Here is a 26,156-nt window from a genome sequence, read left to right as displayed (position 1 = left end):
CCAACACTGCTGTTACTGTTGCACAATCTACAACTTTCATCTTATCACAACTAAAATGTTAAAATTAATTATCCCATAGGATTAACATGGTGACAGAAAATTCTGAAAAACGTGTATTGTTCTAATATCTACAACATGTTTTGAAAGGAAAGGACGAATGATAAATGTAACTGTGAGAACCTTCATGAAAATGGATGTCTTAATTCCAAAATTGTGGCTATTTCATTAAGGAGTTAAAGTTATCAGCTACTACTGTCATTTAGTAAAATGATACATTATTTATATTTCATTTTTTAAATGATGAATATTTAATCTAAAAACATTTTCTGAAATACAAAACTGACACATGAGTACATAACAGGGAAGCCCAGCCATCAGCAGCCGGGACTGCTCAACATGAGTCGGACAAGACTTACCGTCATCAGAGTCGATGAGTTTCTCCACATGAAGAACTGAAGTAGAGTTTTATCTTCACTTAAATATACTGACTTAACTATGCAATCCTGTTGGAGTTTCAATCTCAAGAGTCTAACAAAGCTATTACAAATAGCACAATTGCATTACAAAATGGGCGAGTTATGTCCATGTTTAAATTACCCCAGCTTTAGTTTTATCTGGGGACAATGGTATTATTAAACTAGACAGAGAGGGTGGGGGCTAACACAATCTCAGATTATTCCTGGCAGGTTAATTCACCTGCCACTGACAAAATGAATGAGGGTAATTTTGCAAAATAATAAAGGAAAGTAAAGGTCCTGTCGAGGAAGTGTTTCCATCCAAGAGACAATTGCTTTAGCTGAACTAATAAACCTGCGCTGCTCTGGGCTACTCTGGCAGGCATGGGGAACTAAAAAGATCTGTGGTGTCAATGAGACCTTAATATAAACCCATTACTTATAATTAATGAGCAGAATCCAAACAGCATGTAGCTCATGGTGAGATCAATGGTCAAGCTGGGAGTGGAAGAGGATGAAGGCTTAAGACATGAAACCTTGCAGGCAAGCATGAAGTATAAGATTAATTAAACATAAACATCCCCATTAAAAGCTTCCAATCCACCTTCAAAAGGACTAATAGGCATTTATAAATGCCTTTTTCTCATGAGTGTGATATTGTTCCTGCAATTCCTTTGTCTTTCTAAAGAACAGCCACGTTTGTGCTTCATTGGGACGTCAATAAAGAGAAAAGGTCAATGAGTAACTGTTTAACAGTCTCCATGAAACCATTCTTTGCATTAAGTACTTATATCAATAACTCATGCCCATCTGACCTATTTTAAAGAGTACAAAAGTTTGTACTTCACAAAAGGCTTCTGTGTGCAATATTTCAGCAGACTGTCTGCCAGAGGTGTGAGCTGCGTACCTGCGTCCACTGAAGCCTGCTGCGCACTGGCACTGCCCCATGACGTGGTCGCAGAGTCCTCCATTACGACAGGAACAGTCCTTGCTGCAGTTGATGCCGTACTTGCCAAGAGGGCACGGCTGGGCACAAACTGAACCCTTTGCAACAGAAGGCAAAGAATTGTATGAAATACATCACTCACTATTTTGTCTGGACTGAAAACACTAAACTATTAGTTTTTTTACAGATTTGTGGACGGTTTGGACATATTGTTAATGTTTCTGCAATATCCTTATATCCTGATATTTATAAAATTAACTTTAAATATTTAAGATAAACTGAAAACACTTTCTAAACTGAAGTAACATCCAGAACATGGTGGGAATATCATTGACACCAGCATTGGACATTTATATTTGATTTGACTAATTAACAAATAACAGGTTCTTTATTGGCACATTGTTGATTTAATCAGTGGGGATGGATAACAGAATGAAAAAAAGAAAATGGAAATCAGACTTTTTAATCAGTTTATATTATGGTATCTGTCCCTTTAAATTCCTTCTTGCTTTAGGTAATTGTGGGATGTTTGCACATCGATGAGCAGGAAGGCACTACAGCAATATTGGGAAAAAAAAAAAAAAATGTGCTGAAGTACCTCAATTTGTAAGGTACTTAATTCTCACGTTAGCTGAAAACCGACTTTCATATCTGGTCGTTTCATATGCAATCAGTTTTCGCAATTGAATTTCCAGAAAACATATTACACTACGATACATAAATACAACCTTTTATAGCATGAAAGAAGAATTTCTCTTCCTCTCACATTCAAAGGAATGCTACAAATCTAACCAGGTATTGCTTTCTTAATGCATTCAATTCCTGTAAAAGGTTTTGATTTGTCTTTATTGCATTTATTCAATAGTTTAACAGTAGAAACGACATGTGGGGAGAGTGAAAGCAAGATGTCATGCAACAAAGGATCCCAGCTGTAATCCAACTGGGATTATATCCTTAAAACACTTGGCCAGTGGGACGTCCTTAAAGTAACACTCTATATTGTTGACTGTAGGTGGCCATGTGTACTTGACATTACTCTGTGATCTCTGGTTTGAGAAAGCATGCACAACCTCCCCACCAGGCTCTTCAATTATTTTTTCTCTTTCAGGGAGTAGAGAATCCCACGTTCTCATTTATAATTGAACACAACCTATTGATCCTGAGGTCCATGTTCTCAACATGTCAGTCTCCGCAGTAAAGACTACATTAGAGTTATAAACGCTTTTCCCCCGAAGAACACCAACAACATTTAGTTTCTTTTCTTTTATTGCCTTCCCACCTGTACTCGTGTGACCTACCGTCCAGCCAGTGGGGCAGGAACAGTCTCCGGTGATGTGGTGGCAAATTCCTCCGTTCTGACAGGGGCAGCGTTGCTCACACTGAGGCCCGTGACTACCAGAGGGGCAGCGCTCTCCACAGCTGTCACCAAATATGTTAAAAGTCAGACAAATCAGACATAAATCAGCCTGCAGTTTTTTTGTATCAACAAAGCACGCTCAGACAAACAACAAATGCTGCATTAACATTTATTTTACAGACACCAAAGAGAGAGTTGCAAAGGAATTAATATGTTGCTGGTACTCACAAAGCCCCCGAGTAGCCCGGTGCACAGATGCACTCTCCTGTTTCGTGGTTGCAGGTGGCACCGTTGAGACACTGGCAGGGAAGTTGGCAGGCCTTGCCGTAGTAGCCGTGCTCACAGAGCTCCTCACATCGCCATCCCTGGTACCCATCAGTGCAAACACAGGCACCTGTGATGGGGTTACACTTAGCTCCATTCTGGCACTGGCACCGATTACTGCAATGAGGTCCCCAGTAGTCACTCTCACAGCCTGCAGACACAGAGAAGTAGCATCAGACAGAGCTGAGCGACAAAACAAAAGACGATGATTCATCCACAATTATTCTTGCGAAAATTTTAAGTCCTGTTTAATGCAAGCAATCGATGATTACTCAAAAATGAAGTTCATATAATAGTTAATCATTAATAGTGGATGTTTTAGAAAAGTACACACCACAACACATTTTTTATCCCTGTGAAAACTTCAGACAGTTTTCAATACACTTGTGACTGTTGACATTCATGTTCAGCTTATGCTTATTTTATTAATATAGTACGAGTGCTAGAACTTGATTATCGTCAAAAAAGTATTACAAACACATCAATGAGCCCCACTGCTGCACTAGGAAATATGTTTCATGGGCTCTGTAGTTTATTTTGAGTCAATCCCAAATTCACCATTGTGCTGCTGTAGTTAAATACACACTAGTGCATCAACAAATACTCTGAATTCTCCTGTTTTAGTATTTTATTAGAAGTTGCAGTGTCCAGCTGTTTAACTCATCCAAAGTCATTTAGAATTCAAACTAAAAACCAAACAAAAAAAACACATTTAATCACAAACCTAGTTCATACTTCCAATGGCTTTAGGCTGAGAGCCACAGACAATGTTAAGCAGTTGAAAAGTTGAAAGTATGAATTGTTGGTTTTGCTTTTTTCCTGTTTATTTTTTTGTTCATAAAAAATATTGAATATCACAAGCTGTATCCATTAATTGATTTAAGGTCTTTATTTTGGCTCAGGCTCATATGATGCAGGAGTTTATCCATGCATGCACTGAGTGAAGAGCGGAGGAACAGGTTGCTATCCATCACAGATCTGACATCCTACTGTACCACAATCACTTCACACTTTCACAGAAAAGTACACACAAACACAGGAAGAACATGCAAGCTCCACACAGAGAGATCCTGAACCAGAAATCTAAATGAGACTTCTGTGAGCTTCTGTTTCACACCTATAAACACTCCTCCGGTATGTGCAAAGCAACAAACACTGCAGTAAAAAAGTACATTGCCTATCAGTAATTCTTCCAAAACCTTAAGCAAACTGTAACCAGACAGGTGAATACCACAGAGAACCTATGAAAGGGTGCTTCTGGCAAAACAAATCCTGCAGGATAAACATTTCAATGGCTTTAAAAACAAGTCACTTAATAGATGGATGCATTGTGGACCGGTCTATAAAAAACAAATAGTAAAAGTACGGATTTTCTGTCCCTTTAGACTCAGACAGATCTCTAAAATGCTTTTATACTTTCTCAGATTACTTAAGCTCATTAACATAAACCTGATTAAGTTTGTTTTTTTTAAGTCTAGAGCTTGATAAATGCATATTTTATTTATTTGGTGTATAAAAAAAATATTGAACAATTAGAATCAACCATATGGTAAAACAAGGCATAGCAAATTGTTAAAAGGTCGAAAGTTTTGTGGAGTTGGGTTAACTTCCTGTGAAACAAGCAGCCGTACTGACATTACAAATCAGTGTTAAGATTCGGTGTACCTATTAATGCAGGCTCAGTGTGCTTTAGCTTGTTCTTGGTGCTTCCCTTGCAGTACAGTAGATGACTTAAAATCTGCATAACCAACAAGTAGAAATTATCAAACAAGTGCCAAATTAAAATATAGTTGTCACTCAGAAATTGGTGAAGATATCCTTTGACCCTGATATAAATGAGATGTGTAAGGTTTACTAATAAAGAAAGACATGAACAAAACGCTGCATTTAATCTGCAAAAAGCGAAGCAGATGGGCAAGCTGTTTACACCTCTTAGTGATTTAAAGAGAAGTGAAGAGGATGCGAAGATTAAGAACGAGGAACACAGAAATGTTGAATACAACACTGTGTTACTGGTCTTTTAACACCTTTCTGAGCTGCAGCTTCAGCTGTCAAAACGGGAAGTGGGAACAAACCGAAATGTTCTGCAGGAGGTAAAACTATCGACCTGTTGTACCTTTGGTGACAATCGCTCACTTTTTCCAAACTTCAATAAATGTTCTTTAAACTGACTAATATTGAACTTGAAGTGCAGAAAGCTTTAATTTGGTGGAGTCACACCAGGATGAGACAATGTTAATCCTCTATGTTGCAGACCACATAGCATTCCTCATTAACAATTAAAGAGAAAATTGGTCTTCCCAGCTGTATTGTGATATTGGCAGGAACATTGGTTAAGCTATACAACGTAGCTGCTTTACATGGCTTAATGTAAATAGCTCAGTCAAACTACTAAATGGCGTCTTAAAGGGGGTGTAAAACAAGTAATTCCCACATTCCTCAGGGGATGTATCTGTTTAGAAAAACTCAATAAGTCACATAACTTCAAGCAAATAGTTTATTTTCAAGGTTAAATGAGCAAACAGCTTTTATGTGAAGAGCAATCGGCCCTGAGCTAGGGTAGTAGGCAGTCTTCACTGGCACCAGGGTAATTGTTCTTTAGAGTATCTAGTGGTGATTTAAATGATTGGTATGGCCTTATTTCTAGCAGCAGCAGTATTGCCTTGTATAAAAGCTCAGCTTGAGATCGGATCCGGGCCGGCACAGCATCCAGGACGCTGAATATTTCACTATTGATTCTCGCATCATGGCAGACTCAGTTGAAAATGTAGAGACACAACGTTCCCTCCTTGTATGCTCGCTTTGCCAGAGCTGTGATCAACCAGAGCGGGAGGTTAATGAACCCTGTTTCATTGTCGGCACTGAAGCTTGTTTTTCCAGATGCACAGCAGGAAGATGATCAGGTCTTCCCTGATAGAGACAGGTCTGCCCTGATGGGGGTCCTGAAACGCTGGCCTAGTGCTGTATTGCTTCTGTGGTCGGGCAGACTAGAGGCCACATTACAGGGATCACATTGATTTGATATAATGTGCTTCTGGCCTCCAGTCCGGCATGAATGAGTTCCCTGAAGGTTGAGCTGCTGCCACGCAAACGACCCTGGCACATTAAATCTGAGGGGTGTGCGGGCGGCCGAGGTAATGGATGAGCAGTTTAGCTGCAACTTGGTTTAGCACTCTATAAGCACTCATCAGAGCTCCCTCAGCCCAACAGTGCTCGCTCAGAGCTGTACAAAAACATGCAATTCCTAAATAACTGGAGGCATCATCACCTCTGGTTTCAGCTTCAATCTTGACCACATTAAGACTGTTTTTATATTCCTACATGTATAACTCAAAATTTGATGTCAGTAAAAAAAAAATTTTTTAAAAAGAAATACCCAGAGCGGCAGAGGAGAACAGAAATAAACCAAAATCTATCTAGCACTTAATTTGCAGACTTTTTCTGGCGCTTAGGAGCTCAACAAATGTTACCATTTGAAGTTTTAAACCTCCTTTAGCTTGCAGTTAGAGGCCTCAGCACATTGAGAGCAAAGCCCATTATCCAGCTGTCTCTCTCCTACACAGAGGTTCTCAAACTTTACCCAATAGTCTCTCACTTCCCAGCTCTCACTGCATTTAACTGTGATTAAGGAGTCAGAGTTCACGATGAGCCACGGGCAAAAACAGAGAGAAACAGCAGAAGAAACTAGCATGTGGCAAGGAGGTTTCAGCTTCTGGAGAGTACAGATAAACTGTTTGAGCTGATGAAGACTCCCCTGTGGGTTGTGGTGTGTGTAGGCGGTGAATCCCACTCAAGGCTGAAACAAGAGAAGCTACGACCCTGCTCATTAAATGTCCCGGCCCAGGTCAGCTAGCCTAACCAGAGGACACATACACTCGTCAGCCCAGACTCTCAGAGCTCATAATATACAGAACAGCTGGAAATTGGATAACCTCACAAACAGGGAAAGGTTGAATCCCATGGTGCTAGGTATAATCCCCTTGGCTGGAACAAAACAGATCAGGTTGAGGGGTACGGCAGATAGTAAACTTCTGAAGGTGATGTCCAAAGAATGGGCTGAGAGAGCCATCATGGTGGTGCTGAGCTTTGAAGTGTGCTCAAGAGTCTGCATGATCTGAGGCTGGCTGCAACAGGATTAAAACCAAAGAACTTTCTGCAGCTGACTTGATTCTGAAGTTCTCCTGAACTTGGTCTCTTCAGCGAAATGTTGGCCACTGTTCTCTCCGATGGGGAGTCTGTGCCACAGAAAGCCTCTCAAAGCTAAATATAAAATGAGGGCCTGAGTCAAGCTCTTTAAAATGCAGAATATCCCTCCCCATTCAAAAGACACCAACTTCATTTATTCCGCTGGACGCAGTGCAAAGCAGAATTCAATTCCAGTCATGGCTGGATGGGTATAAACGCTGGCCACTGAAGGTGGTGTGTGCAGAAATTTACTTGCTGCTTTGCCAACTTTAACTAGGAAAACCACATTATTGCTTTTGGGAAATTTGGCACGCAGCCCAACTTCACTCCCCACTGCCTGAGTTCCTCACTGTCACATAACTATTATTAACACACACTTTTGACACTCAGGGAATAACTCAACCCTACAACACATTAGAAGGCAAAATGCGGAGAGCCTTTCACTCATTGCTTACTCTTTAGCAGAGCTTGTGGCAAAGCAAAGCCGCGTGACTCATTGTATCCTGCATTGCCCCTTTACAAGAGCGCACCGACGAGTTTCATATTGTCTGTTTCACGCTTTGTACCCCAAGCTTTGTTCATTTTTTTTCCTTGACAGATCTGAATTTTCAAATTACACTCTATGACCAGAATTAATACAGGCCAGTCAGTATATCAAACTGGCATGAAGAGACAGGCTTTCTTTACAGATTTTCAAATGTTAATTCTTGAAAGGAACAATGAAACAATTGTGCTTACAATTTAGCTGACACAAGAATGTGTAATATTCAGTTCTTCAGTCAATATGAACCATTTGTAATAGGAGTTTTTCAATAAAAGCCCGACTCAACATTCAGCTATTCATCACAGCTCCCAGACTCAATGACGCAGACTAATAGAGTGAAAAGACGACAGGCCTGCTACAGTACCAGGGTCTTGAGGGAAAGTGATGATTGCTGTGTAAAAGAGAGAATTCGCATTGAGTGATAAATGTCTCCCAGCTTTCTTAAACTTGCGGCTGTAAAAGCTGCCAATACGCTACAAGGCAGGTCCCACTGTCCGCTCCATGTTCTACTATTACACTATTATTTATAAATCCTCAGAAAAACCCAGACAAGACAAGTAAACAGTTTAGAAACATCCCTGTGAGCTTGACAAATGAATTTCTAAATAAACAGAAAAAAACTGCCAATAGTCATGTGGACACTTCTGCTGAATTGGAATAACAGTGCGCTGCAGCTCCTGTTGTTGGGCGTGTCGTTCGTCCTGCCCTAATTCATCTTAGCCAAGCCCTGGGTGTTCACATTCCCCCTGGGGGAAAGAGCAGCACCGGGCCAAACCCAACAACCCAACACAGGGACTCTTTTAACAGAGTTTGCTGCTCTGACTCTGCACATAATATACTCCATCCTGATACCACCTGGCAGTTCAATAAGAAGTAACAAGATCTGACTGTTGCCTATTTAGAACCACAAACTAATGAGGGAATAACTTAATTATTTGAAGACGGTACATTACTGATTAAAAAGTCCATCCTGGTTGTTTATCCCGAGGAGGATCTGATCATTTGTCCAAGTCCTATTCCGGATGTGAACCCGGATCAATAAGAGCCGTGCAGGTGCCAGGCTCTCCTCTGCAGCGCAGCTCTAACAGGGTTAACAGGGCCAGGGGTTCCTTAGAACAGACAAGGCCAGGTCACCTCACGTTTTATTCAAAAACAAGTACTTAAGAGAGATGCAGCCCTCTACTTCTAATAAAACAGGGCTTGTTGAGCAGTAATGCACGCAGGCTGTGAGAGATGCTTTTGCCATCAGTGCAGTAAACCAGTCACTTGTTCAACAGAACCTGACACGGCTCATGAAAGCTTCTGGATCAGCAAATTGTTACACAGCCCACTGCTCCTTCCAATTAATAATTTACCCTTCACCCTGTCCTGCAGGAAACAAACCCTTTGCTCTCTTGCCACAGGACAACAACAAAAAAGCAATCAGAGCAGAGGTGGACGTTTATCTACAGTACATAGCGAAACGCAGTGACTGGAGTATAAATAAAGCCACGATTGTACTGCAGCACAGACACAACAAAAAAACATTGATGCAGTCACGTCTCATGTGCAATGTTGAAGTCGTCTGAAAAACAATGTCAAACCGATAAAGCCAACTGTTACAACACTTAATTTGCACATATTGATTTCCTATTTTCAATTATTAATTGTAATTAGGATGAAGTACAATGTGCCACGGGGCAGCTGCAGTCGATGGGAAGGGGTGCGGTCACAGAGTGGACACTGATGCATGTTCAAGTAATGCCAATAGGGGCACCCCCATCATCCGAAAGTCAAACAACCATCAGGGCAATATTTTATCAATGATTGCCATAGTGTTGATGTGTACACAATTCAAACTCTCACTCCAAGTGCATTTTCTTAAATACTGCATTGAAGTATCGTTTTTTGAAACATGAACTGTGGGATTTAAAAGTGATGCTACTCTATATTTCAGAGGCAAACATTGCACTTTAATATGAATTTCAAAGCAATTTTAAAGGTACCAATTAAGATTTAGAGTACACCTTAAAAGACATATCAATAAGCAATGCAATATAAAGCATTGTCGTAGATAAAACTAACAACAGTCAGGCAGTTCAAATGTGTTCTAGCTTGGTCCACTTAAACTGGAAAGTACTGCTCATATTAATGCATCAATAATTATGATCCAAAAATCATTTGGGTAAATATTTCTGTGCTTTTATTATTTTAAAAGTGTAATGCAGGTTTCTATGGGATTACTACTTTTTCTTTAGGTACATCCTAATCAATTTATTCTACTAAAGTACTTCCCTTCACCCTGAAAAAGCCAGAGCTGATGTTTTAGATGTTTATTTATAAACAGATGCAAAAACAAGTTACTAAAAGAAAACCACAAAACTTCTTTTTTAAATCTTTAAATGTTAGCAGATTATATAAATAGAATAAGAGATTTCTTGAAGTCACAAAAATTTAACTTAAACATAAAGTCAAGACGAGATGACTTTGAGACACCTTAATCCTTAATTTCACAGCCTCTGGTGGTTTAGAGTAGAAACATCACAGTGTGCTCTTTCAGCTGCAGTGTCTTTCATTTAGGCTCATGTGAGGGCCATTGTTGTGCCTCAGGTATTGTAATTAGAGAAAGATGACTGACCTGATTTGCATAAGTGGGATTAATAAGTAAAACGTTTAAGAAATCTTGCGATATTAAATATGTGCACATGCTAATAATTAGTGCACCGTTGTGCATAGCCTGAAATTATCCAGCAGCAGAGATGCAGAATATTCATCACAGCCCATTAAGAGATGTTGGTTTATTGTAAATATTAGTGTCTGATGAGTTTCATGAAGCCTAAGTTGGTTTCTCTTCAGACATAAGAGGCACAGACCCTCATAGGTGAATGTAGTACTCGCTATCATGGGGTACGAGTTTGAAAGAGTCTGTTTTAATATCTACATAAAGAATAATAATTTATTATTATATATAATTATTTTATATAATAATAATAAAAGCACAGATTTCCCCATCCAGAATATTACCGACATCTGCAGCCTGCAACTGTCAGGCTCAGCCTGGTCTCGCGTATTCAGAACTTATTCAACAGCTCCGGGCTACATGTATAATTCTTCTTTAGGGAATAGAGCTCTGGGTAGTTTGTATTTCTCAAAACCAGTATATACCAAAATTAGGATTGTGAACCAAAATAGGTTAAGGATCCGTTTTGTATTAGGTCACAAACTGGAGTAAAATGCAAAACAACGCTTTGATCTGTGAATATTTTTTTTCTGATGCAAATGGGAAAAGATTGCCTTTTTGCTACGCTGGTCTGTTCAGCACAGATGCTGTGTACTAAGCAGTTTGCTGTTTCTGACAGTATTGATTTTTGTAATGATGGTATCCTCTCTGTCATCTACCAGGCATTTAAAGAGGACAAAGCATGTGAAAATAAGCAAGGAACAATGGCTCAATGTTTCATTTCAAGAATGAAGGAGGAAGGGATGGGATAAGAAAGTATGAGTTTGGAAAGTCGTGAGGAATAAAAAGGAGTAGAACAATTTTGATAGTTTAGGTTTGTTACAAAATTGTATGCAAATACTTTTTTATGTGATGATAGACTTAACATTTCAGATGCAATTTACTTTTCTAATAAAATAAATGCACGGAAAACACTAAACAGTTAAATGTAGATAGTTTGTCCACAGCGTAAAATAGCATATTCATTTCAAATGTTTAATATTTCTCTCTTGAACATTTAATGAAATCACCATTTGTTGTATTAAAGTAGCTAACATGAAAACTTCATACACAGAAAAGGTGATGTTAGACAAAATAGACTGCCAAAAATAACAAATGTGGTTGTTGTTGTCAATCAGACATGCCATCTGAAAATGTCAACAGTATCAGTTAGCTCATTTAATGTCATTCAAGTGCCAAATATTCAAAACCTCTTACAACACTAATGTAATAGTGGTCAGCTTGAAAATAAATAATCCCTCCTACAGAAAGAATCAATTCACAAGAAACTACCAGCATGCCGATTGTTCTGCAAACACATATTTTTCCCATGTATTTGTCTCGTGTGGTGTTGATTGCTGTAATGCAGTGCTTTCAAAACTCAAATTGCCACTGCAGATGGAACGAGTCGATTTAGATATATTTTGGCACTTTCTGGCAAAAATACAAGTCTTCGCAATATACTTTAAAAACAGTCAATAGCGGTTGTGCTGCAGGAGGGGATTGATGATAATCCAAGTTTAACAGCACAGCCGCTGTTCTCTGGGAAGGAGTCGACTGTAAACTTTGCAATGCTACCTCTCAAGGAACACAAGGATGGGAAATACAAGATACAAAAGAAAAAACTAAACTAAAATTAAAACAGTTTAATAAGGCATACATTATTTGTTATCATGGACAGAAAGGACATACCTTAATCACTGCTTAGCTTTGCCCTCGTATCAGATTTATTTTTTTACTGGTCTACAATCATACCTTTCATTAAACATAACAATTTTAAGTGAATTATTTATTTTTCATGTTCCTGACAATTTAATTATCTGAATGACCTTTTGCTGTACAAACGCAATAAGTAATAAAGAAATACAATTGAAGTCAAAGGGCAATAAAACATATCAACAAACACCAAGAAGTTTGTGAATGTATAAGTAGGAAAAGTAATTACTTGTTCTGTTGTATGCATTTGCCCATTTCCTTCTGTGGAGTGTAAGCAAACAGGGCCTATCAGCTGTTTACTCAAACAAACAGTTTAATGTGTCTAACATGCCACAGTGTATGGATCCCTTACTGTAAACACACACATGATTTAGTTTAAAAAAAGACAATCAGGGCGCCTATAAACGCCCCAAATTAATCCCAATAACACAGAAACACAAGGATAATAGCTTTTTAATGATCTCACATTATGCAAATGATTATTATGAAGCAATAAATCTTTGAATGAGCTCCTACCTGCCTGACCATCAGTAATGCATATAGACTGTTATATTGTAAGAGCAAAGGTAAACACATTTTAGTGGCCTCCATCTTCTTATCTGTGAGTCATATACCTTAATACTGTGCATATTAAATTATCTAAACTAAGCCACAAATACCAGAAATGTATAATTTACTTTCAAACAACTCTGTTCGATTGACATTTATATAGAAACGGATGAAATGTGGCATAGAAGTGTGGTTAATGGCCTACTAAATTAGCACTGGATCCTGTGAAATATTCAAATATCTGAAAAGAGAAGTTTGAAAACCACAGCAGTGCATAATGCTCAGTTAGGTATGTAGAGCAGTGGCAGTGAATAGAGCTGGTAACATATGAAAGGACAGAAACAGGAAAACATCTCTAGCCTTTGATTAACACAGAAAAACTATAGATTATGGGTTTTTCCGTTCATACCATCATCTCTCCAGGATAATATGGACCCTTTGAAAGGGAAAAAGAATGAGAAGGAAATCCTAGTGTTCATCTCAAATGAACTGCTGGCTCTGAAAGCAGTGTTGTTCTTTCAGTCTCTGAAACTCGCTAGGCCCATGAATTATTCGCCCCGATTCTCAAAGTCAAAGTGAAGTGAAAAGAATACAACAGCAACTTAGGGAATATCGTGCATGTGTGTGTGTGTGTGTGTGTGACAAAGAGTGTGAGAGAGAGAGAAGGAGGAAGATATAAACATTAAAGAGGCATCTAAGAAATGAATGGAGCCATCTGGGATGAGCAGGAGGTTCCAGGAACCTGTCAGCATGGGGCATAAATCCTGAATCTCAGTCCACATGACATTTACTATGACTGACGGAACAACGTTTAAAGTATTTAAAATCAGCGCAAGAAAAGATTTAATCATTGGTCACTTTTGATTAAAGTGAAGTTGTCTAGGTAAAGGGCAGACAGATGATACAGGAACATTTCCATCCAAAACCTTATTTCAGAGTCAAGCACCAGTGATATCGATCCATGGACCTTAACCCTCTTTTTGTTCAGTGGCTGAGGGCAATTTTGTCATTCAAACGACAGCAAGACTTGGCCTTGAAAGGAAGTGAGTCCCAGAATCATAATATAAGCTAATGTGTAAAGTGTGAGGCTGAAAGAACCGCATCGTGTCAAGTTTCTTTGCAAATCTAATTTCTCAAGGGGGATTCATCACTTTGAGAATGCGGGTGCCTGAACCAGTACGTCAGCATTTTCTGTCTTTTATCCATCTAAATTCAATTGAAGGGTCTTAATGAAGTGCACACTACAGGACATGATGAACTCCTATAGGTCTGCCTTTTCTGCTCAGACTAAACATTGCATTGGCCGACGATACATGCTAGGCTGTTTTGTGCAAAAATTCAACTTCAGTGACCTTGTTTCTTGTTGTGTTGTTTTTCTCTCAGCCTTACAACACATTTTGAACTTTCTGCACAACACAGATTGGATCCTCATGAATGCTTCCTTGTGTCTGGTAATGATTACATTTCCTCTAAAATTTCCTTTGATCCTTATCAGCCAGATGCCCTTTTGTCGATGTTTAGATCCCAAGCTTCATCTCTTTGTTCCACTTAGTACGCCCTAGCTATGAGATAGAGTCTGCTCACATTTGGTCCTTTTTCCTTTTTTCCTCTGTGGAAAAAGCCACCAATTTAATTGAATTTCTGGGCTTTTAATGTCTGCTTTACTCTAATCAGAGGAAAGGAAAGTAGATTAGTTTATCTCGACCTTGGTAGACTTAGCAGAGGGTATTAGTGGATGTTAATGCTTTCAAAAGAAACATTTCATCAAGATTGAAACCTGAGTTTATACTGATCAACTAGTCAAAAATGCTTATAGATGTTCCAGACACTAACACACAGGAAACATGACAAAATGCTGTAAACCCACATCAAAGATAAACTTTACTGGGATTCCAAAGAGCAGACAATTACTTTAATATAAAACTATGCCAGTGCAGGCAAATACATTTTACATGAATTGACCTAGCATCCTAGTTTTTTTTTGCGTGTATAATATCAAGATGATAGCGCCGGATGATTCATCAGTCACAAACATTGGATAGATAGGGCTGCCATTAAAGTAAGGTGCAGGATTTCTACTATCTCACGCAAACAACATGCAATATAACCTTCGGAGAGAGTGGCCGACTGCAGGCGAGGCAGAACACAGTAGAATGCAAAATACAACCCCAAATACCCTAGGGCCTGGAGGCAAATTTGATTAAAAGTTTGTTTTTCTTCACTCTCAACAAACGGAGGAGCTCGTCGATGCGGCACTGACAGTTAATTGGACTTGGCAGGGCCACAAGTTCATTCGTCAGCATTGTGTGGGGCTTGCCTACGAGGAGCAGGACAATCGATGTCCCTCAGGACGGCCTGTAATCACTGCAACACTCCAATGAAGTCCAGGGTTAAACATCGGGAGATTGCAGGTGCACCAGAGGATCTGAGAAAGACTGCTAATATGCTCCCAATCCCAAAGCAAACCAAGGACACTGCAACACAACTCCCAAAGGACTGCGATGATACCAAATAAATGAGTTGCACCTCACACCTATTATTTTGACCAAAATCATCATGAACCTCAGCTTCCCAGAGACGATACGGGTGCCAAAAACAAATAGTTTGGAAATCAAATACTGTATTAGACTTTGCACGAGTGTAGTCAGTAGGTCCCAGGCGAAGACAGTGGAAATTTAATCAAACGGTCAGTTTAATGTTTTATGCATACCTCTTTCTTTTTCATTAATTATTGAGTCATATTAGGGGTTTTAGCTTTTTTAGATGATTCAAACTGAACAAGGAAAAATACCTCATTCTCAGCCCTGACTCTCTCTCCCACTTTCCTGTCACTCTCCACTGTCCTATCCGATTAAAGGCAAAAAGCCCCCAAAAAATAACAAAAACATTTTTTAATTTAAAATCTCACTCTCATTGAACTCATCACAACTACTTGACAAGTGCAGCCGATGAGGACCCAAACAGGTCCAGTTGTCTGTATCAGCAGTTTGCAACCAAGGGGTCATAAAGTGACGGCTATAAAAGGGGTAGACAGAGGGGATGAAACATTGAAACCCGGATCTTCCGCTTGGGAACCAAGCTCCAGTACACATCAGCTCTACCAACTGAGCTATACGACGTTTCCAATCTTTCTATTTTATTGAATAAGAGTGAGTAATTTTAACTCTCTCATCAACCAAAGGAAGACACTACTTTGCTTTAAAAGGGTCACAGGCTAAGTTACACTTCTCAATTATAGAAAAAAATGGCGACATTGAAGACTGAAAGTAGAACGTCCGGCGCTGCTGGGGTGATTTCACAAAACTAGGCTTAGCAGCATTTGTAACACCATGGCAGTCTGAATCAGGGGTTGGCAATCTACCACACACTGAACTGTGAAAAGGTCGTCAAAATCAATGATCAATACAAATGTATTGAATCTTTGCTAACACATTTCATAAACACGGCAAAGGACCACAAAATCAAGTGCGACTTATAGACTGTGAAATGAGCTTCAAGCAGCTTTGTTCTGAATTAGTATTCAGGGGATATCTTATCGCTCTAAACTGTTATCATAGGATTTCAGCTATTTTAGACACACTGACCTTTTCTTAAGGACAGGAGATAAGGCTTTCAATGTCCTTATTAAATCAAGCCATCTATGCAGACTCCCAGCGCTGTGTAGTGTTTCAGGAACTCTTTACTCTCTTAGTGACTAATAAGCATCGCGGTGATAATGACCAGTGGGACTAGATGCTGTATCTGTTCCTTTCAAAATGATCGTATCATCCTAACCATCACACGACATGCGGTGATATCAACCGGCTTTTTGTGCTCAGGTATATGCATGGAGAGAAAGGGCACTCACATTCACACACACACATTTTAGGCATTCTCCCAAAGGTAATGGAGCAGTGAGCTCTTGGGGAACAATAAATCCTGCTTAATGGGATGGTACAAAAAATCTTCAGAGCCGAGCAAAGTCAATCTGCATACACAGCCAATGAGGCTTACATGTGCGGAAAATGTTATAAAGACATGTACTGGATGTGTGTGTGAGTCAAACCAGTAGATGAAGAACACTAATGCAAAATATCTTAAAAGGTTTATCGTTGCAGCTTTAAGTGAGAATATTTTATTAATATTTAACTTGAGTGTGTTTCTGTGTCTTCAGTAGTGAAAGCGGCTGTCAGCTAAATAGCGTATGCCACAATTCATTCCATTGACTCACCATCAGTCAGCTGAAGTCTCAGCGTAGTGAGTTATACCACACATAAGTCACGTTAGTCACTAAAAGACATGCGAGTAAAGATCTGAGGGGCATGCTGTCCGAGCCACATCCTGAAACAGTCTCTGTCTGAGCCAGGAGCATCCACAATTTAATCTGACCTATTCAACGACCATCATCAGTGTCGAAACTGCGCATAACACATTTAAAACAAGGTTTAAATGTAAAGTTCCTCAAAAATTGAATAAAATATTTTGTGGACTATAGTATGTGAATGTATATGTAAATATTGAGTAAACATATATACTGTATCTCAGTCTGCATGAAGCACCCTCTCAGCCTCTGCATGTACACTATTGTGTAAGTTTGAACCATTGCTTAATTTTCATGAATTGCAACAACATGATGAAAACACCAGATGCAGATACCAAAACATATCCAACCATTATTTCAATTCTGGGAAATTAGGAGACATGCTGTCCAAAGAACAGAATCATAGTAATGATTTAGTGTTATGTAATGTCTGTGACTATTAAAAAGACTGTTTATGTACGTTTGATTTTATTGCAATTAAGACAATTCAAAAATACTTTGCTTTTATTTCCAGTATTATTGTCAAGATGTGCAGAAATGTATACAATTATGAAGCTTTTGGGACTCTAATGAACCGGTCAAAACTGTGACTGTAATGTATCAAGTTTTTTTTAAGGTTTAAAAGGTTAAAACAATATATTTAACTTCAAAGGTATCTTGTGGATTTGTGTGATCATGAATGGAAGATATGTGATTACTCTAACCTTACTACATCTCTTTCACTAATCTTTCAGCATGATATGTTAAGATGTTTGTTTTTGTATACAGTTTGTCACAGTTATCGTTGTCGTTAAAACAGCATTTGGTTCAAGCGTTTAGTCAGAGGAGATGAGCATATTGCATTGACATTAAGTCCTTGTCAGTTTGTTCAGTCGGTTTGTAAAAATAACATCTTGCAGATAAATGTTTGATAGCAGCTAATCTCTACGTACGAGGAATTTGTTGTGGTGCACCCCGTTTTATTTAGTCATGCATTAAGGGGGTGTTCAGGCTGTCTGAAACCCTGGTTGAAAAAAATGCAGCCTCCTGCATTTCAATGACCAGTCTGGATGCAGGGATACAATGAAAGGGGGCAACAACGCTGGGTTGTGTCTGAAAACAAATGAAGCCTGTCTCCAATCCGTGATGGCACATGTTTCTTGTCTGTCTGTGAACAGATGTTTCCAAATACATACAGTATTGCCAGAACTGCAGTTAATATTCAGTTATATGTAATATACAGGTGTGTTTTAAGAATAAAATACAATTTGTGTTTTATGATGGTTGTGATCAGAGCAAGGGGACCGGTGTAACGAGGTCCACTTCATTATTTCAGAGATACCTCTCACTACCACAAATGAAGTCCAATAAACTGTTTTAATTCATAGCCTATGAAATGGAAACTATTAAATACATGAAGATTATGTACGGTAAGAATTAGGGTTGTCACAATGTCAAATCCTCTAAAGAGAAGTATAACAAGGCCAAAAATATTCCAGAATACCATATTAACCCATAGAACATCTACATTAAAGGCATTATTCAGCTTTAATTTGATTGATCATTTTGGAAAATTTATTTCAGTCACTTGTGTATGTGGCTTTGGTGGAAGGAAAATTGCAGTATTTTTTAACTGTCCTATTTCGATTGAATGATACCTAGATTAAAAGGCTGCAGTTCATCAGTACGATAAGGATTTAGAAGAGAGGTAGTATCTCAATTAACACTGTCAAATCTGCAGTAACTGGCTGCAACACTCCCAAGGAGCCCCATGTAACATTCATAAACGTAGCTCCATCAACACAGGACAGCTACACACACACACACACACACACACACACACACACACACACACACACACACACACACACACACACACACACACACACACACACACACACACACACACACACACACACACACACACACACACACACACACACACACACACACACACACACACACACACACACACACACACACACACACACACACACACACACACACACACACACTTTGTCCCACGAGGCACCATAGATTGGTCCATGTTGTGTCCCCTTGAGAAATACAGTTGCCCAGGCGCTTTGATCTATCAAAATAAAGGCAGACGGCTTCAACTGTTACATGCGGCAAGTAAAACCTTTCAAAAAGATAGTTGGAATATTTATAGTGCTCGCAAAATGTCTATCGTTATATGGTTATATAATGAGAAATTCAACTGAGTTTCACTTAGTTTTATAAAAGAGGTGGTGTGGAGATCAAATCTCACTTTTCAGGGTTTCTTGGTTGATATGGGGTCATCAACCGAAAGAAAAATGAAGTGATGTTTTTCTACACATTCAAAAGGCACACAGACATTCACAGATATTGAAATCTCAATCTGTGAGATTAATGAAGACAGAAGTTGTGTGAGAAAAGTATAGAGGCATTTGGAGTGATGTGTGGAGCCACAGCAAATCTGTGTCCCGTTCAGTGTTATTCACAGTCTCTTGGTCTTTGACAGCGATGCATGTCAATGTCCTGCTGCTGTGAGATTGGAGAGGAACCATCTGGCTCAGATGCACTTTTGAGAATAATGTGTAAATTCTGTCGACGGGTGCCAGAGGGAGTCCTCACAAGGGTGTTTTTCAAGCCAAAAGGAAGTTCACTGGCACGGTTTTTGATCTTGTTATTCTTTGATATTGCATCTCCTCTGGTTGGGGCAATGTAATCTGCAATAAAATAAGCTAATAAAGCTAAAGTAAATATCGGCCACCAGCACAAATGCTTACTTCAACAATAAGTCCAATATCTCATAAACCCAAACACTGATTTAAACTCGAAGTAATGAATAATCTTTCTGTTTTAGTAAGACAATTAACATAAAATAAGTAGCATGTACCACCCTGTCTGGTGCAATATACCATAAACAAGAATTCATAGGCCACATTCATCAATTAACCATGTGAATAGCACCCGCAGCAGTGGCTGCCTTCCCATTTGAATACATTAAGGGGGAATATGTTACCTCATGGGCCACGGCTGACCAGCCACATTAGATTTGACCATTAAGTATGATAGATTTCTTCTTAGAACACAAAGGATGCTTTATGGTTAACAAAGCTAAACTCCCTGGGACCTTTCAGATTCTTGCATTGATTTTTTTAATGTGCACAAGTGGGAGAATATTTCCAAGCGAAAGCAAACTCCAAGAAGGCAGAGAGGAGAAACACTTAAAGCTCCATATTTATGCACGATGATTTCTTCTCCCCAGCACTGGGAACATATCATTATCTGACTGAAGCACATTAAATCAATGATAGTGCTTCATTGCACCTAATATTTTACAAGTGATGGCAGTCATAGCTAAATATACCTTGTACATACTTATCTGAAAGCTGTTATTACTGCAGCATATGTATAGTGACCCTGTGTGACAGACTCATCAAGAGGGATTCAATCACAAGGGTTGAAAAGTCCACAGCAAAGAAGGCAAAAAGACTGGGTCCTTTCTTTTTAACTTTAAAATGAGAAAGTCTACTTTTAAAGCCAAGAAACTCATTAGATTTGGGAAGAAAGATATATAGTTTTTATTCAATAAATTCATAATATGCTGCAAAGATTTGGTTTACCATTTCATCTCATAACGTGTCTTGTCTTTTTACAGCAATATACTCTATTTGTTGCAAACTACAACTAATAATACAACTACTTGGCAATACCCAGTGCTAAACTTCAGTAGACTAAAATGACTGAAGACACACTGTTCAGACCCATAACAGTGCTCCATCCGTCTTTATTGCCTTTGCAAAAATGTCCGTTTTATTTAAGTTGATAATGTTTTATTTTCCACACGGTGAAAATCGTGTTGAAAACAATATTGTTTTGATGAAAAACCATACCAACAAAGGTATACACAGTTCATAGAGAAAACAAACACTGCATTTCAATATAAAAAGAGAACAAAGCAAAGCTACATAAAATGCAAACACAACATAGAAAAACAGACAAAGCAAACATAAACAGAGGCATGTAACCACACTGCTTTAATGTCCTGAGCTTTTTAATGAAAATGAATGAAATCAGAGAAATATGTTCGACAAACACAAAACACAGGCATCACAACAACTAACAACCAACAACAATTAATCATTCATCAGCTGTTTGGGAAAACACAACCTCAACTCTGAATGCTCCAAATCCATGTGTGAAACATGTAGAACGACTCCGCATTTTCAAACAAAGCCAACAGCAAACATGTTGTTTTATCTGTGGTCCACATATACCATTATGTCCTTGACATGAATGTAAGACACTCCAGGACTCAAGGCGGGCCACAGGGCAGGGCTGGTCTCAGTGGGGCTTTTGCCTCGGGCAGGGGGAGAGGATGAAATGTTTTCTAGCTACAGCAGGTGGACACCAGCAGGAGAAAAACAGGTGAAATCTTTCTTCAGCCTTCAACACAACTCACTGAATCTCTCCCACCTTATCGCCTTCTCTCTTCTGGCCACAAACACTCCGACTCTTTATTTTCACCACCTGACCCAAATACAAAACTGCTTTCTGGTGGGTGCTGCTCCAGAAATGAGGTCCAAGCCTTTGATGCGGCTCCAGATCACTGGCTGAAAGGCTGTCACTTCAGCTTTAGGCCGCTCAGCATCCCACGGCAGCTCTTCATCTCCAAGCCTGGGCGACACACTTTTCATCACATTCACACATCCTTCATCACGTGATCGGCTCATTCTGCCCTCACACTCTGGAAATTGGCTTTGATGTTAACACCAATACCTCAACTAAAATATAATAGCAGTAAAACAAACAGCAAATAAACCGTGGCATTGATTGTGAATCCTGAATAGATGTAAATGTGTGCTCTGCAGCTCACATAAGGCAAGATGTGATGCTAGATCCACACACAAGACTGCTAAAGCTCACATATCCTACCTGAGCTGAGTGAAAGTTAAATTTACCATGAAAGACAAAAAAAATATCCTGAACCATTTACACGAAGGAAAAAAGAGGGCAGATTTAATTTAAAAATTGGCACGCATTCCTCATTTCTACAGATGAAAGCTCGTAAATGAAAAAGCCTGGAATCATGCCTGGTATGGAAATCTAAAGTTATGAATAATGCCTCTGTCTCAATCATCAAGTCTGTTTTAATAAGGTGGATTAGCCCAGCACCTGCAGGCTGAAAGGCACACAAGGCTGCACTCCTAACCAACCAAGAGTGGGACAAGAGTCCCTGGGGGCCCTGAACCTCAAATCCTCCCTGTAGGAATCTCAGCAGTCTGCAGGAGCAGCGGCAAACAGCTCAGGCTTGTCATTTATGCCCATGAATCCACCGCCAATGGGCCAGCGCTGCAGCGAGAGCAGCTGATTTACACACAGTTGCTAATCAGGGAATGGCTCTTTGCTAATGAAAACTCATAGATCTATACAATAACTGTAGTACTGATATGATTTTAGCTCCCATTACTCATTCCTAAATATGCAATAGGCAATAACAGTTAAATGCAACTGGGAGAAGAGAGCTGGAGTTAATAATTTGAGGTTAGAAATGTTGACTGCTATCTCAGTCCTGACCTGGGAATAATAGCCTCCTGTATACATGCGCTATATATCTGAAGACATAAATATCACAAAAGAGTAAATAGATTTTTTCTTCCTGTCTGGCCTCAGTGATGCTCCAGCATTTAGCTAATTGCAGGATAGATATGCGTAGCTCCACCCCACCATCCCTCCTGGAGACCCGCTCTGGGAGCTGGGAGGAAACCCCGGCAAACAGAAAGGCCAACAATGGTCTGCTTCAGCTTGGCATTGATTCCTCATTCCACTGAACAAGTCATAGGCACCAGTCTAATCATGATTAAGACCATAACAGAGAGCTTGGTAGACACAGGGGGATGCAACCATCCATCCATCCATCCATCCATCCGCTATACTCATCAAGCAAATCACTTCCACTTCCCGCAAATGAAAATGAATTCATTGTGACTTACCTGTTCCATTGGCTGTGTTTGCTAAGAAGAGAGGATATAAAGCTGAGCAGCTTTGAGATGGACGTACATTGAGGCAAAAACAGCTGATTCATAGTAAATGGAAAGCCATTCAGGATTAAAATGAGTGTGAGTAATTGTGGGTTTAGGAGTAAAGTACACTCACCACTAGAGCAGTCCAGTCCTCCCCATCCGGGCTCACACTGGCATGTATCAGGAGACACACAGCGACCGTGGACACACTCCTCTGTACACAGAGCTGAGACACACAGAGACGTTCCCTCATTAGTCTAGTTTATAATTGAGTTAAGCACATACATATATAGAAGCAGAGAGTAAAAAACATCATTAAACCGCCAATAAACAGCATAATGAAAACCACCAAGATAACAGCTGAAAGAAAATGGCCCATAAAATTGAACACTCAATATCTCCTAATACTGCCAGGGGAGTAAATCTTAGCCATGGCACTCATATTCAACATTCATCCCCACTACTTGACACTGGGCTAAACGATTTCTCTGGAGATTGAGTCCTTGGTTAACATCTTTGTTTATCACATAGCTTTACTTTGCACAATGAGCTGTTATCTATAGGCTGAGCTATAAAGGAACAAGCTGTAAATCCCTTCTAATTTGATCAGCCAGTGCTTTGTCATATAGTGAGGCTTTAATGTAGCAGGTCCAGGCACCTCAGTGTTTACTAAGTGTGCAGTTTTCTTGATCATTCATATTGAGCAACACGGCACCCGATTGATTGGGTCTGCATTAGTATTCCTGGGAGCGTTTTCACAAGAGTTGGAGATTCGGTTCGGCAGGATAATAAAGTGACCTACAAAGAGTTTTCTCCTATGCCACAGTGCCACTTTTTTTCAGTGAAGACAAGAAGGAGAAGAATCACAAAAAAAAGCGCTCAGCATGAATAAATATGTGGCAGCCAAGGTCATCTGGCCAGCAGGGTTAAGACAGGCAGGCTCTTATCTGAGAAATGAGACAGTGTGGCCACTATGACGAGAGAAACCCCGCCTGATGGGAATCAGCAGTCCGCTAAAACAGGGATTTTAGTGGACTGCTAAAAGGGATGATACACATTCCAAGGGCAGCAGACATACCATCACTTTAACTTTAGTCCACTAATCCGAACACTTCATTCAAGTCCTGCTTCTTTAGTTCTTTTTTCTTGTTTTACGGTCAGAATTTAAAAAGGACAGCAGGATAAAATCTGCTGGGGTTTTTTTTTCTTTCTAAACCCACGCCCTGGGGTGCTTTGCAGATCTGTGTGCAACACTATAGTGCTCATCCTGCCGGCAGAGAGGTCAGCATAGAGCTGGATGCAGGCCTAAACAGGGCTGCTATAGATTATCACTCAATCAGCCATCGATTAGGATCCACCGCCAGCGGGAGAGATGCAGCAGGAGAGGAGAAAGACGAGTGAATCCCAAACACCCACGAGCCGATGCTAATCGCAGAAATGCTCCCAAGGCAAAAACGGTAAACCAGAGATTGAATGATAATTTCTGAGCATCAGTACTCTGGCAGAAAACTGTCTAATTATAGTAAGCAAGTGGAAAGAAAAGGGAAAAGAGCTTGAACATTTGTGCTGACGAAGGTGTGAGATCGACTACCTGTAATCAATGAGTCCACAGTATGCAGAGTATTCAAAGAGAAGAGGAGACAAATTCAATGTCACCATGATGACTTGATTTCGTTTACTTTCAATCAGCAAATTCTGATCAGCGAGAACAGGGAAATGCAAATGTGTCACATCCTTTATATAAATAAAAAAAAGGATGTGGAAATGAAGTTTTGAATATGGAGAAGGATAAAGCACACCGTTCTCCCGAGATCTGAACCGGTGTTCTGAAGGGATGGCATAATAAAGTAGGAGGAGGTAGGTCTTTCATTTTAATTGAAATTCATGAATCACTCTGCTTAACTCATGTCTAAGGAATCTGTTGGAAAATTGAGTCTTTCATCTAGATAAAAGGCTAATCTAACTCATTATGCAGAGGTGTTATCAGAACAGGGAACAATGGAACTAATTGGTGATTGTCATTCAGTGTTAATACATTTTATATTCTAGCCCAGTTAAACTACAATCTTTTAAAATGTATAATATCTTTATAGACTTTACTCAAAGTATCCTTCTCTCCAAGTTTTTGAGAGTTTTCTGCAGTAAAAAAAAAAAAAAAGACTGCCCAAGTCTAATTCTATGCGTTTGTCATTTCTGTTGTACACCGGTAGTGAAAATGAAGTGAACAAAATGTGGAACATTATGAGGTAGCTGATGGATAAATCAATCTCTGAGATATGCCTACAGAACATATCAAACAACTCGATCCAAAGCTTCCTCCCCATGCCTCAATCTAGCACAGAGATGATTCATTTTAAAACCGTGTCTTTGAAGCATTAAAAAAAATGCAACAAAGCCAAAAATGAAAATGAAATCAAAGGCACTGAATCCCTTTCTGGAGAAAAATCTCATCATCTCCATCATCAAAACCCAAATGTGAAATGTGCTAGCGCATTGCCGCCTGAAACTTTGTCAGGACCAAACCAAGCCTGCCGCCAAAACCATTTTTAGATTTACTCTGCACCAGTGGACAGGCAAGAGTCATGCAGAAGTCATTCGACCCAAATGCTCTGCAAAAAACGGACTCCTAGCCTCAGAGCCTCCCAGCCTCTGAAGATATTACAAGCTGTTGTCATTAGAGAGTTCCCCTCATGCACAACTGTAATAATCATGCTTATTAGGGGGGAAATGAGTTCCTCTCATCCTCTATATAGGCTAGTTACAGATTAAGGTAATGACTTACGACAGATCAAAGGTCACAGAATTAATAAAGACCTCTAGTCGAAAACTTCAAGCACTAATTAGCAAAAACCGATCAAAGTTTAACCTATTGTGGAGAGCTTGAGAAAACGATTACTTCAAATAGAAAGATGCTCTAAACAACAACAAAAAAAACGTCCATAAACGGAAATGTTGCTGATTTACTGTCAAAAGCAAATTTGACTTATGTGTGATAATCTTGGTTCATTCAAGGTCTACACAACCCCATATCTGTTTTGCCACCTCTAATTGGAGCTAATGTAAGTGTTGATGTTGTGCCATATGATAATAAA

At 39.5% G+C, this 26,156-nt stretch overlaps 1 protein-coding gene across 1 annotated transcript in view; it reads right to left on the bottom strand.

The window, feature by feature from the left end:
- megf11 (multiple EGF-like-domains 11) overlaps nt 1–26,156 on the bottom strand; it is a 67,578-nt gene that overhangs the window by 22,226 nt on the left and 19,196 nt on the right. The window contains exons 6-9 of the mRNA XM_063907718.1: nt 23,198–23,290; nt 2,987–3,233; nt 2,700–2,820; nt 1,363–1,499 (exon numbers count right to left, since the gene is read on the bottom strand). Coding sequence (XP_063763788.1) covers nt 1,363–1,499; nt 2,700–2,820; nt 2,987–3,233; nt 23,198–23,290 — 598 coding nt within the window. The remainder of the gene's footprint in view (nt 1–1,362; nt 1,500–2,699; nt 2,821–2,986; nt 3,234–23,197; nt 23,291–26,156) is intronic.

The sequence above is a fragment of the Eleginops maclovinus genome, chromosome 2 (assembly GCF_036324505.1).
Source record: "Eleginops maclovinus isolate JMC-PN-2008 ecotype Puerto Natales chromosome 2, JC_Emac_rtc_rv5, whole genome shotgun sequence".
In the NCBI taxonomy this organism is placed as follows: domain Eukaryota; kingdom Metazoa; phylum Chordata; class Actinopteri; order Perciformes; family Eleginopidae; genus Eleginops; species Eleginops maclovinus.
This window is presented reverse-complemented; position numbering and strand designations above follow the sequence as displayed.